Source organism: Paroedura picta, chromosome 2 (assembly GCF_049243985.1).
Source record: "Paroedura picta isolate Pp20150507F chromosome 2, Ppicta_v3.0, whole genome shotgun sequence".
Taxonomy (NCBI): domain Eukaryota; kingdom Metazoa; phylum Chordata; class Lepidosauria; order Squamata; family Gekkonidae; genus Paroedura; species Paroedura picta.
In genome coordinates this window covers 184,777,572-184,790,431 of record NC_135370.1, presented here as the reverse complement: position 1 = coordinate 184,790,431, position 12,860 = coordinate 184,777,572, and the positions used below count along the sequence as shown (strand labels likewise).

At 48.0% G+C, this 12,860-nt stretch overlaps 2 protein-coding genes across 5 annotated transcripts in view; one reads left to right on the top strand and one right to left on the bottom strand.

Moving 5' to 3' along the window:
- The window catches only part of FANCM (FA complementation group M), a 54,988-nt gene that overhangs the window by 10,218 nt on the left and 31,910 nt on the right, over positions 1-12,860 (top strand). For 2 of the 3 annotated variants that reach the window (XM_077324145.1, XM_077324143.1), the window contains exon 5: positions 4,740-4,829. The exons of the other annotated variant lie outside the window; for it this stretch is intronic. In XM_077324145.1, the coding sequence (XP_077180260.1) occupies positions 4,740-4,829 (90 nt within the window). The remainder of the gene's footprint in view (positions 1-4,739; positions 4,830-12,860) is intronic. 3 annotated transcript variants of the gene reach the window in all.
- On the bottom strand, positions 616-7,457 carry LOC143830947 (heme-binding protein 1-like). 2 transcript variants are annotated; one of them, XM_077324149.1, is made up of 5 exons: positions 7,338-7,457; positions 5,790-5,881; positions 5,183-5,324; positions 4,422-4,605; positions 1,406-2,795 (listed from the first exon to the last, which is right to left on the bottom strand). In XM_077324149.1, the coding sequence occupies exons 1-5, from the start codon at positions 7,405-7,407 to the stop codon at positions 2,624-2,626; spliced, it is 660 nt and encodes a 219-aa protein (XP_077180264.1). In that variant the 5' UTR covers positions 7,408-7,457; the 3' UTR covers positions 1,406-2,623. The 2 variants fall into 2 exon arrangements, with proteins under 2 accessions (XP_077180265.1, XP_077180264.1); XM_077324150.1 differs by lacking the exon at positions 7,338-7,457 and having other exon boundaries at positions 616-1,826; positions 5,790-6,762.

The following is a 12,860-nucleotide window of genomic DNA, read 5'->3' as shown; positions in this document are numbered from 1 at the left end:
AAGAGAGATGCAGAGGGGTTATAGACAGGGAGAAATCAGCATAGGTAATAAGAAGCAAACTGATTGAGTCTCTAGTGGTAATGAGACAGGAATCTAAGTTTTGAATCATACTGAATTGAGACCTAGGCTTCCTATCTCATCACCAGCGCTGATTTCTGCACTCCCTCTGCCCCCTCTGCATATCACATCTAATCCATTAACACCTGCTGTTGCCATTCAGCATCAGAAATCATTCCAACTCTTCAAGATACAGATTATGGGAAACAAGCAGGAAGAACTGGAAGTCCTAATAAAGGAAGGGGACTATGATCTAACAGGCATTACAGAAACCTGGTGGGATAACTCTCACAACTGGAATAATAGGATTGAAGGTAGAACTGATTTAAAAGGTACCATTAAAAAGGGGGGGAGTATTACTATATGTTAAGAATATATATACTTATGAGGAAATACATGTGTCTGAGCATGAGAGTTCAGCTGAGAATCTTGGAGTAAAAATAAATGGAGTAGGAAATAATAGTGGTATTATGGTGGGGGTCTGCTATAGACCACCAGGCCAGGCAGAGGACTTGGATGAGGACTTGGATGAGACGCTTCTAGACCAGTTTACAAAGTTCTCAGAGAGACAGGACTTAGTGGTCATGAGAGATTTCAATTACCCAGATATCTGTTGACAACTTCATTTTCCAAAAGTGGAACGGGCAACTACGGGGTCTGCTATTTCACACTTGATTCTTAGAATCAGAATCATAGAGTTGGAAGGGACCTCATGGGTCATCTAGTCCAACCCCCTGCACTAGGCAGGACACTCAAAGAACTGCTGATTCTGTGAACTTAGGCAGAGTGTGAGTGGGTGTGCAGGAAGGGAAGTGCCAGTGATTGTCTCTTATGGCCCTTCCTTGCATACCCAGGGAATTTTTAATTACTGCTGTGGGTAGGTGAATTTACTCCAGGCCAGGCTGCACTTTGGAGCTTTTTGGTGGCGGGATAACTTAGACCTAAAATAGTCACAGTTGGTGGGCAGGTAGTTGTGAGTTTTTGCATTGTGCAGCAGGTTGGACTAGATGACCCCGGAGGTCCTTTCCAGCTCTATGATTCTAACATGCTCACATTCTAGCTGTAGTGAGAAGTGAGCAGTGACTAAAAGCTATGTTGCCACAAAGATTGTTAGTTTTGAAGGTACTTCTGGCCTCTTGCTCTCTTTTACTTCTACAGAGAGTGACAGTCACACAACTCCATGGAGTTTGCCGATACCTTCTAACCCTTTAGCACATTCCTTCCTAATTGTGGCAGACAAGAAGCCTCTTGAAATGATTCGAAGAACTGTGCTGTGAAAGAATTCAGGTAGCAAAGGGCTCGATTCTTTAAATCATTTTGTTCAGAGTAGAAATTTGCAGTTAGTATGTAATACTGAAGGTGGTAGACTAGTATATGGTATTCATATCCAAGCAGAACTGTCATTTGGAAAAATATTTTATTTTAAATGTTTACATCTTGCTCCTCAAACAGAAAACTAGTTCCCTGGATGGTTTGCAGTAAACGGCTAACCATCAAAATACAGTAAAATGAGAACACTAAAATAGAACTATAATCAGAAGAGCAGAGAAGCATATGACATTAAACAGCTAAAACATTGATATTTAAAAGTCATCAATGGCGAAATATACAGGCAGGAACAGATAGAGCAGTTTAAGATCCTGTTCACATCAGAGATCGGGAAACAATCACCATCTAAAGCAGAGGTGCCAGCCTCAGGGCACCTTTGGAATTCTGACCCAGAGTGGTGGGCACAACCACAAGATGGCTGCCAAAGGAGGCGGGGACAGCTGCAAAGCGACAGGGAGTAAGGTTATGCATAACTCTAATAGTAGCTGTTCAACACTTGAGGCAGAACCTCTGTTTTACAGGATGCCTTTGAAAATGAGTACATATTTTTAAATTTCTTGCATGTAGACATTTGTGTACATCTTCCGTCACACAGTGTAGATCCTTGTGCTGCTACCAAAGCAACATTTTTGAAAATCTGTACAGGCAGTCAGATCTCCACTAGCTCAACTGAAGTCCTGCTGGGCATAAGACCCATCTGGCATCACGTACTTTCTGTGTACACTTGGCAAACAGCAGGAAAGATGTCTCAGTGTATTGGGGTACACACCCAGTTGGTTGGAGCCCCCTGGCCTAAAGCTGGGAGAAACAGGCCCTTACTTGGAGCTAAAAAGTTAAAGGCTTTTGTTCATTCAAACTCAGGCTCCAAGAGATCCTTGGGGTGGAGGTGCCAGGCACTGAGCCTAGGACTGTCTTCATGCATGGCAGGTGCTTCATCACTGGGCTCCTTCCTCATTCTGGTGCATCATGGAGAAAAATGCTAGAAATCTTGAAGCAGCTGTACAGAATTTCAGCAGCAACTTCTGTTAGCTGGTGCTAAACATCTCAGGTTTCCCTTCTATGGGCTGGCTGGGCATTGCAGAGCATTAGACCCATGCAGATGTTCTTTGGCCACTTGCTTTTCAGGTCAGTGGCCGCATAAAACTTGATCATTTCAGCAGTACTGTTATGATTTCATTTGCACATCTTACGTGTGTCAGCAGTCAGATCAGCTCCTTCATGGCTCATAAGCGGCTAGCTACGATCTCTCAAGAAACCATATTTCATTCTCTCGGGTAGCGGCTGCTGGATTGGTGTATCCTGCAACAATGAAAGTGTCTTGCAAGCACAGCTCTGGCCTTTCCAGAAGTTCTGCCAGCAGGTTTGTTTCTCTTGCAATTGAGTCTTCATTGGCGACTCCTCCAAAAGCCCTGCCAACATATCTTGCTTTAGATTCTAAATGTGTCCAGAGAGTTAGTGTTATGACAAATAGCGTTACTTTAGTAATTGCAAGAATGGTGCAATCCTGTGCAGAGCTACTTCCTTGTCTATTCGGTGGCCTTCAATGGACTCAGCATGTCATAAGTCTGCTCAGGCATCTCCTATTTTACAGTAGGGGGAGAAACTAATCTTGCTAGATCTCTGCAGGGCCAAGCTGCATTGTATGCATTTTATTTATTTGTTTGTTTATGAGATTTATTCACTGCCCCTCCTGGCATAGATGGCTCGGGGCAATTGACAACAAGCCCAGTCTAACTGGTAGCAAAACCAGATTCAGGTGGGTAGCCATGTTGGTCTGAAGTAGCAGAACAAAGTTTTACTCCAGTGGCACCTTTAAGACCAACAAAGTTTAATTCTAAGCTTTTGTGCGCGTTAAGGAGGATCTGAAGAAGTGTGCATTCACATGAAAGCTTATACTCGGGAAGTTTATACCCAGAAAAAAAAAACTTTGTTGGTCTTAAAGGTGCCACTGCACTCAAATTTTTGTGGCAAAAATGAATGTGATAGTAAATGATACTAGTAGTTAGCTATCTCATTTAAGGTATACGCAGATTTTTTTGTAGCCAAGTACACGAAGAGCTTTCTTGCTAACTAATCTTGCTAAATCCCTGCAGGGCCAAGCTGTATCGCATGCTTTTTAGCCCAGTCTAACTGGTGGCAGAACTAGATTCTGGTGAGTGGCCATGTTGGTCTAAAGCAGCAGAACCAAGTTTGAGTCAGGTGGCAGAAGTTTAATTCTGAGTATAAGCTTTTGTGTGAATGAAGAAGGGCCTGAAGACGTGCTTGCACACAAAAGCTTAGAGCCCGAAAGCTTATATCCAGGGGAAACGCTGGGCTTAAAGGGGCCACTGCGCTCAAACTTTGGTGGCAAAAATGGATGTGATAGTTAGTACATGGTGGTCATGGTTGGCTTCCTCATTTAAGGGGCAGTCTTTTAGTGAAATACACTCCAATAGTATTTCTCTATTTCCATAGAGTGTATTTTTTTGTAGCTGAGTACATGAAGAGCTTTCTTGCTAGAAACCGTGCTACGTCCAGCCAGTGGAAATAGTCTGAGATCTCTGCAGTAACAATTGAGGTTTCACTGGCCACATTTCAAGTCTGAAGCCATATGAGAAAGCATTTTTTTAAAAATCTTTAATTCTTCATTTTGTTAAATGCTTGGACGCCCAGCACAAGTGAATATGGCAAATGAGATATTTAGATGGAAGGTTGTGCTTAGAATTCCCCAGCACTGTGCAAATGTCAGAGGAAAGTATTCCAGTATTTCCGTTGGACTTCTGCCAGGCCACAAAATGGCTGCCCTTGCTTCCCTTCCGTCACACAGTGAAGATCTTTGTGCTGTGCTGGCAAAGCCAATCCGACTTCCCATGACCTATCTGAAACCATGTGTGCAAAAGCCTCACCTCATCCCATCCACTTTCTACAAACAGTTGACTGGGGCCAGGAAAGGTGCTGGCAGGACCCCTGATTTACTGGGCTGCAGTGGTCCTGCTTCCAAACCACCAGCTCTCGTGGTCCAGTTGGTGGGTAGCCTGCTCTGTGGGTGGCCTTACCTGGCATAAACCATGACTGGAGGCCATTCTTCAATGATTAGGTCAGGGTCATAGGGCTCTGGTGGCTCATCTTGCAATCCACCAGGGAGGTAGTAGGCCACGGTCACAAAGCTGGGGATATCTGATGCAGATTCACCAGTATGAATGATGGTCACAATGGGAACAGTCATTCCTAAGTACAGCCCTAAGAAAAACATGCTGTCATTAGTGATTTCCTGATGTTGTAGAAGAAGAGTTGGTTTTTATACCCTGCATTTCTCTACCAGAAGGGATCTCAAAGTGGCTTACAGTCGCCTTCCTTTCCTCTCCCCACAACAGACTCCATGGGAGGTAGGTGAGGCTGAGAGAACTTTCAGGGCTGTGATGAGGCCGAGGTCACCCAACTGGTTGCATGTGGAGAAGAAGCAGGTAATCAAACCTGGCTTGCCAGATGAGAAGCTGCCGGTCCTAACCAACTTTTAATGGGATTTCGTAGGCTTGCTAAACTGAGTTGTTACCATTAATCCCAAATGGACAGCAATCATTGAGTAAAAAAAAACATTTTGAAACAGTTCCCTAGTGGCATGGGGAACAAAATCTGACCCTTGCTTTTCTGAGATCTCTGTAGAATGAGGCACCAAAGTAAAGCAGGTGTACTGGGGCTAAAGGTTACTTCCATTATTATTTTAGATAAAGGTACTTTTAGAACTGATGGGCATATGTCTCTTTCAGTGGCAGTAACAAATGTCCCATAACTGATAATTACAGGGGGGGAAGGTTACCTGAAGAATTCTGCTCACAAATGTATCGCATGATCTTCATGAACCCGAGGCACACGCTCTGTTCATACTGCTCTTTGTGCACTTTGACGCAAGCCCACTTGCCCTTTTCGTAATGCCGTTTCTCATAGAGCACTTTGCCAAACTGTGTTTTTCAAAACAAACAGAAAGCCTTAAAATTAGTCTGGCTATGCTGCACTCAATACCATTCAGACAGCTGTCATACAATTCCACGTAGGACGAGTTGGGCAATTGAGCATGCTGCAAGGTCTGAAAAGCTGAGCTCCGTCTGTGAGAAGGAAAACCCTATTGGAGCCTTTTCTTTTGGCTTCAAAGGGGTCCAAGGATAACGGATTCAGCACTCTTGAAGTAACTTTCTCCTTCGCACCGGAGAGGAAATGTAACTGCATTTCTCTATTTATTCCAAAGTAGGATTCAATGAAGTTAGACGTTTCAGTTAAACCGATCACAGAACCCTGCTAAAAACATTGTTTAGGGCAGAAGCAAATTCTGTCAGGGGCACCCTTTAGAAACTCTCCTTGTTCTCTGCTACTGATTTAGTTTGTTTGAAAATCTGTGTCTTGAAGTGCGTTTCTGAGGAAGAAATTACCTTTTCTTTCCGGCTTATCACAGTAAACGGCACCCCCTCTCTGTCCTGAGAATGGTTCTTTCTCGTCAGCTGCTGGATTGGTTGTGCCATATCTGTAACGGGACTATGAAAGGGTTAAAATATTGCATGGCTAAATGCACCTGGTTTGCACAAGCGATAAATGAGGTTGACCCCAATCAGGGAGCCTTAAGTGAGGCCGCTCCGTCGGAAACTGAGAGAGCCGTATAAGTGATCAGTGTGGATGGCCGAGGAAGGCTTTTTGGTTTCACTCTGTGCCATTACACATAGCTTGAATCAAAGACTCAAAAAGTTGGAAGGGACCTCCAGGGTCATCTGGTCCAACCCCCTGCACAATAGAATAGAACAGGGGTAGTCAAACTGTGGCCCTCCAGCTTCCCAATTTCCCCTATGATCAGCATGGTGGGAAATCACATTCAGAAGAGGGTGGGCCAATCCAGTAGATCTAAATATAACAATCTCGATGTTGGAGATCTCAGTGTTGGAGGGGATCCTCTGTCTGATGGACTAACGGGTAATTGCCTCATTGCAGGAGGGAAGAATCAAACAAACACCCATGGCAACAACATTTTAACCTAGGATGCTTTGGGCTGATCCTGTGTTGAGCAGGGGGTTGGACTAGATGGCCTGTATGGCCCCTTCCTATGTGGTCACCTGGATCTTTAGTGGCCTACAAGAAACCTGGCTGGGCAACAGCTGCACCTTGCCCCACTCTCCTCCTAAAAACACTTGGCCAAGATGCCAACCTGGCAGGGTTGCGGGTGTCCTGCATTGTGTGTGTGTGTGTGGGGGGGGGGGGTTGGACTAGATGACCCAGGAGGCCCCTTTCAACTCTGTGATTCTAAGAAATGGGGTCCCTGCTGCAAGGGGTCCTGCCAAGTGGGCTGTGGCTCGATGGCACTTCCCCCCCCCCCAGCCCCCTTTGCCAGATGCAGTTGCCCCTGAAGCAGTAGGTTTCTGCTGATTCTTTTAAACAAGAGAGCAGCCTGGTCTCAAGTTGCATGGACTCCTATATCCCGCCCCCCCCCCCCCAACCCTGGCCATTGCTGAACCCGGAAGCTCCATGAGGAGAAACTGCGTGGGATCGCCAAGACTGTGCTGGCCCTCGTGGTGTTCAGAATCGTGACGTCAGGAGGGACCTCCAGCGACCCCTTGCAGAATGCAGGACACTCCAAGCCACCCCCAGCCCCCGCCTCCCCTTCATGCGTGCTGAAGTCGGCTTCTTTTGCTGTTCAGTGGGGCATCTGAAGCGTGGGGCAGAGGGTGATTGGATGTGGGACCTCCCCCCCCCATGCCTTCAGAAACGGGCTTGCAGCCCAAGGAGTTGCCTGGGCGAGCCCTGCGTGTGGCCAAGTGCCCCCAGTGGGCTCATTCCCAGCCTGGCGCTGGGCCTTCTTGAGCGAGCCCCTCCGTCTCAGGCTGGCCCAGCCCCCCACCACCTTCTCTGGGGCTTTGCTTTCCAACCGGCTCCGGAGCAGGCGGGAGGACCAGGGCGGCCAGCCGGGCGGCGTCTCCTTTCCCGCCACTCACCGGGCGGCACGTCCACGCAGTGGCCCCTGCCTACGGCCTGCCAGAAGGCGAGCAGCCGCTCTCCCTCCATCCCCGGCGCGCCCTCCGTGCCCTCCCCTTTGGCCCCCTCCGCCTTGTCTTCCTCCTCCGCCGCGCCCAGGCGCTCCAGTTCCTCCAGCGTGATCGCGCCCCGCGGCCCCTCGGTGCCCGCCCCGCTCAGCCCGCACCCGCTCGCCATCGCCCGCGCCTTTGCGGCTCCTGCAGCCGCCGCCGCTACCCCTTTATGCCTCTCGCTCGGGGCGGGGCCTCTGGCACTTTGCCCTCTGGCAGCTGCTACGGGGGGGGGGAGGTGACTCCTCTCTGCTAAGGGGCAATCCAGCAGCTGAAATGTCCCAGGGCCCTGCCACCCAGGAGGTCATGGCCAAGGAAGGAAGCCCCCAAAGGTCCCTGGTGGCCCCCCCACCTTTAGGGACAGTACAGTTTGCACTGCAGCCCCTGGATGTCCCCCCCCCAAAAAAAGTGTTCTCCGCTTTTCCTTCCCCACGCATTCATTCTTATCCACTTTTCCTTCCCCAAGCGGTCATCCGCCCCCCCTCCCCCACTTTTCCCTCCCCACGCATATCCTCCCTGCATCTCTCTCTCTCTCTCAACTGCAAAGTCCCAGCAGGTTCTTCTGCCTCTCCTCCTTGGGAAGCGGTTCCAAGCCCCTCATCATCTGGGCCCCACTTTTCCTAGCCCCGCAGTGTCCATTTGAGACAGGTGCAGGAGTCCAAATGAGGCCCCGTGGTCGATGGAGACAGGGACGCTACAATGACCACCCTAACACAGAGTTTGCCCTTTTCACCCCTGCAGCACCCTGACATTCCCATCAAGTTTTCTGCTATGACCCCAGACCTCTTTCAGACTCAGTATCAGTACCCTTCCCAGTGAGTTCAGTCACAAGAAAAGCCCTGTCTTTATCCAGTTTTCATTCCATAAGAGGACCCTTATCCCTTGGCTGCTAAGCTTACTCCCAGAGTCCTGGAGAGGTATATTTTCAAAAGCCTTTTGGAAACCCAAGGAGATCATGTCTGCTGGACCGTCTTGATTCACATATGTCCAGGAACTTCTTGGATAAAGGGCAGCACGTCAATCTGGTGAGCAGCCCAGAAGCATGGCAAAACACAAGCAGTTCTTAGATCCATCTCCAGTTGAAGGACCTCACATAACATGTTGGGAAAGCTATCCCTTTTCACATAATGTTTTTAAAAAGTATTAGCAGGAGTTTAAAGCTTATATAGTGGAACACTTCAGGACAGCAATGAAGTGTCATGAACCCCAGTTCCTGACCCAAGTTTCACCTTTCTCCCGGAGACTCCCGGGTGGTTGTCATAAAGCTATAAATCGCCTGTTGGTTCCTGTCCTCCCTTTGCACACCAAAGTGTCTAAACGCCAGAACGCCTTATCTCATCCTGCTCTCAGTGACCTTGCTAGAAGCTGGGAAGTCTCAACACTAGTAGCATTTTAGATCAAAGTAGGGACCAGATGGCCCTGCTGAAAACCAGTGTAATTTTCCTGCCTTTGCACCCCTCTTCACCCCTCCCTTATTTAGTCTTCTGTATAAGTACCTCTTGGGGGGGGGGGCTATTGATCCTTTGTCTCTGCCAAGAAGTTTGTTCACCGAACTTTGCCTGTAGATGCTTTTGTATTAGTCTTTTGAATAAAGGTTCCTTTTGGATTTCACAAACCCTGTGGTCTTGAGGACTGGCTTTACAAGGACTTGATTTGGGTGTCTTCTGCATTTGGTGTAGTGGCTAGGAGTGTGGACTTCTAACCTGGCATGCCAGGTTCGATTCTGCACTCCCCCACATGCAACCAGCTGGGTGACCTTGGGCTCGCCACGGCCGAGCAGTGACAGAGCAGTGATATCAGGGCTCTCTGAGCCTCACTCACCTCACAGGGTGTCTGTTGTACGGAGAGGAATGGGAAGGCGACTGTAAGCCACTTTGAGCCTCCTTCGGGTAGGGAAAAGCGGCATATAAGAACCAACTCTTCTTCTTCTTCTTCTTCTTCAAATTGGTTTTGAAGCTGTTCAATTATTGCAGCAGCTGAACAATAAAGCCAGTCCAAGATCACAACTTGCAAACAAGTTTTGAAAAGAAAGCAAAATGGTATCCAGGGACTTGAAATCTGTCATTCATCCCAAGGGAGGGAGCTGCAGACGGTGATTCCTGTGACCACACTCCTTCCTTCAGAAGGGAGTGCACATGCAACATGGCTGCCATACTTGATGTAAGCATCTGAAGAGTCCTGCTGGGTCAAACCAGAGAGAGTCCATCTAGCCCACACAGTGGCCAGCCAATAGGACATGGAGGCCCAGACCTTCCTCCTGATCGGCTCTGGGATTCAGAGGCTCAGTGCCTCTGAACTTGGAGGTTCTCCGTCACTGTGGCCCGTTGTCACTAGAATCATAGAATCATAGAGTTGGAAGGGGCCATACAGGCCATCTAGTCCAACCCCCTGCTCAACGCAGGATCAGCCCTAAGCATCCTATAGCATCCAAGAAAAGTGTGTATCCAACCCTTGCTTGAAGACGGCCAGTGAGGGGGAGCTCACCACCTCCTTAGGCAGCCTATTCCACTGCTGAACTACTCTGACTGTGAAATTTTTTTTCCTGATATCTAGCCTATATCGTTGTACTTGAAGTTTAAACCCATCACTGCTTGTCCTCTCCTCTGCAGCCAACGGAAACAGCATCCTGCCCTCCTCCAAGTGACAACCTTTCATAGAGACTGAAAGACTTCTTTTCCACAATGCCTCTAATCCCCCTTCCAAACTCTTTATTCCTGTGACCAGCACAACATCCCCTGGTGGTAGCGGCAGCATCAACAGTCGTACCCTTGGGTAGATGTCCTGTGGGAACAGAGATTCCTGTGTCCTGTTCTGCATACAAGCGTAGTTGAAATAGAGTTAGAAGGAATCATAAAGGCCATCTAGTCCAACCCCCTGCTCAGTGTAGAATCAGCCTAAAGCGCTGAAAGGCTTGTGTTCACATTTGGCCCCAGAAAAGGGGACTGCTAATCCATGACCCTTTCGAGGTTGGTAAGATGAGTACCCAGCTTGCTGGGGGGTAAAACGATAATGACTGGGGAAGGAAATGGCTAATCCACCCCGTACTGAGTCTGCCATGAAAACGCTAGAGGGCGTCACCCCAAGGGTCGGGCATTACTCGGCACGTGCACCTTTACCTTTAATCCATGACAAAAATATATATTCCTTGTTTTAGTAGAAGGAAAATAATGACGGTGGACGTGCTATGGCGTCGCAGCTGAATTGTGGTAGTCTCTGGTGAGGTTTTCAAGGCAAGACACCTTCCGGAGTGGTTTGGCCCTTGCCCGCCTCTGTAGAGTGACTGGTGTTCCTTAATGGTCTCCCATCCAAGCACTAGCCAGCACTCACCCTGCTTAGCTCCCCAGATCTCAGGCGAACTGCCTAACGTGAGCTATGCAGGTCAAGGACAAGGCGACTAATCGTTTGACATTATTTATTCTTTAAAGAGGTATATTTCAACATATGCTCTCTCAGTGCTCTCTCAGCCTCACCCACCCCACAGGGTGTCTGTTGTGGGGAGAGGAATGGAAAGGTGACTGTGAGCCGCTTTGAGACTCCTTCGGGTAGGGAAAAGCGGCATATAAGAACCAACTCTTCTTCTTCTTCTTCTTCTTCATATCCATAAGCCTTGTTGTTTGTATGAAGGGCCATCCAGTGGAAGCTCACTAATGCTGGCCCCAGCGGGGGACGTTGGAGGCAAGTGCAAAGCCTTCCTCTGCAGCACCCAAGACTGACTTCAGGCTGTAGCAAGCCCTCTGCATATGCAATGCTACTCTGTCAGTATTTTGTAGGGTTGTGTAGCTTGGGTAATGGGTGAGTTGGACAAACAGTCATTTATTTCATTCATGGGGGCAAATGGGGGCACAAGTGGTATTCTCTTCAATCTTGCCTGTCAAGGGAAGAGGAATGCATCGGAAGAGGAAGAAAATGGAGGTGAATCACTGGCTGCGTAGTTGGTGCCGGCAGGAGAGATTTGGTTTCTGGGACCATGGGATAGGCTTTCTTGAGGAAGGCCTAGTAGCACCTGATGGACTGCACTTATCGAAACTGGGGAAGAATGTGTTTGGCGGGAACCTGGGGAGATTCATCAGGAGAGCTTTAAACTAAAGCCACTAGGGGAAGGAGACGATCAACATAGGGAGTGTATGGAAGGAAAACTATCGGAGGCAGCCCAACCGGCAAGGCCAGCTCATAGGGAACCAAAAGTAAAAGGATTCAGTTTTCTTTATACTAACGCCCGAAGCATGGGCAATAAAAAGGAAGAGCTGGAACTTCTCATGCTGATGGAAAGGTATGATCTAGTAGGCATCACAGAAACTTGGTGGAATGATTCTCATGACTGAAATGTGATGGTGGATGGATATGAACTGTTCAGAAAAAAACAGAATAGATCGAAGAGGTGGAGGAGTGGCACTGTATGTGAGGAAAGGGCTTACCTGTCAGGAAATTCTAGTGAAGGAGAGCATATCTACAGTGGAAAGCATCTGGGTGAAAATAAGCGAGGGGAAAACAAACAGTGTGGTGGTTGGTGTCTGCTACCGACCACCTGACCAACGAGAGGATGTGGATGCTGCACTTTGTGAGCAGCTTGAGAAAATATCCAAACGGCAGGACCTTGTCATCATGGGTGACTTCAATTTCCCAGATGTGTGCTGGGAAACTAACTCTGCGAAGCGTCCTCAGTCATGCAAGTTTCTGACCTGCCTGGCTGACAATTTCATTTTTCAAATGGTAGACTTAATACTGGACTTAATACTGACCAACAGGCAAGAGTTGGTGGATGAGGTGAAGGAGGTGGGGACCCTAGGGGGAAGTGACCATGTCCTCATAGAATTCCTTTTGAGATGGGGAGCCAAGGAAGCTTGTAGCCAGACGCGGATGTTGGATTTTCGTAGGGCAAACTTTAATAAACTCAGAGACATGATGAGTGTCATACCATGGACGAGAATGCTGGAAGGGAAGGGAGCATGTGAAGGGTGGGTGCTACTCAAACAAGAGCTATTGCATGCTCAATCAATGACTATTCCAGAAATACGAAAACACTGCAGGAGCTCTAAGAAGCCTATTTGGATGAACAGAGAACTTCAAGAGGAACTAAGAAAGAAAAGGAAAATGTTCAGGAAATGGAGGGAAGGACAGAGCTCTAAAGAAGAGTACCTACAGGTTACTAGGCACTGTAGATCAATCACCAGAAAGGCCAAAGCTGAGAGTGAGCTAAGATTGGCCAGGGAAGCCCATTGTAACAAGAAAAGAATTTTCAGTTATGTGAGGAGCAAACGTAAAGTCAAGGAGGCAATAGGCCCACTGTTGGGTGCAGATGGACAAACTCTAACGAAAGATGCAGAGAAAGCAGAAAGGCTTAGTGCCTATTTTACATCTGTTTTTTTCCCACAGGTCAAAGTGTTTAGGCACATCTAGAGATGGCTGTAGCCAAAGGATAGTGTCTGGGTGGCA

What these genes read in the sequence shown, in the direction of transcription:
- LOC143830947 (XM_077324149.1), bottom strand. Translation starts at nt 7,407, where the DNA reads ATGGAGGGAGAGCGGCTGCTCGCCTTCTGGCAGGCCGTAGGCAGGGGC. An exon ending in CTGCGTGGACGTGCCGCCCG is followed by an intron (nt 5,882 to 7,337) that starts GTGAGTGGCGGG and finishes GTCCCGTTACAG; the next exon opens with ATATGGCACAACCAATCCAG. An exon ending in CCAGTCATGGTTTATGCCAG is followed by an intron (nt 2,796 to 4,421) that starts GTAAGGCCACCC and finishes ATATGTTGGCAG; the next exon opens with GGCTTTTGGAGGAGTCGCCA.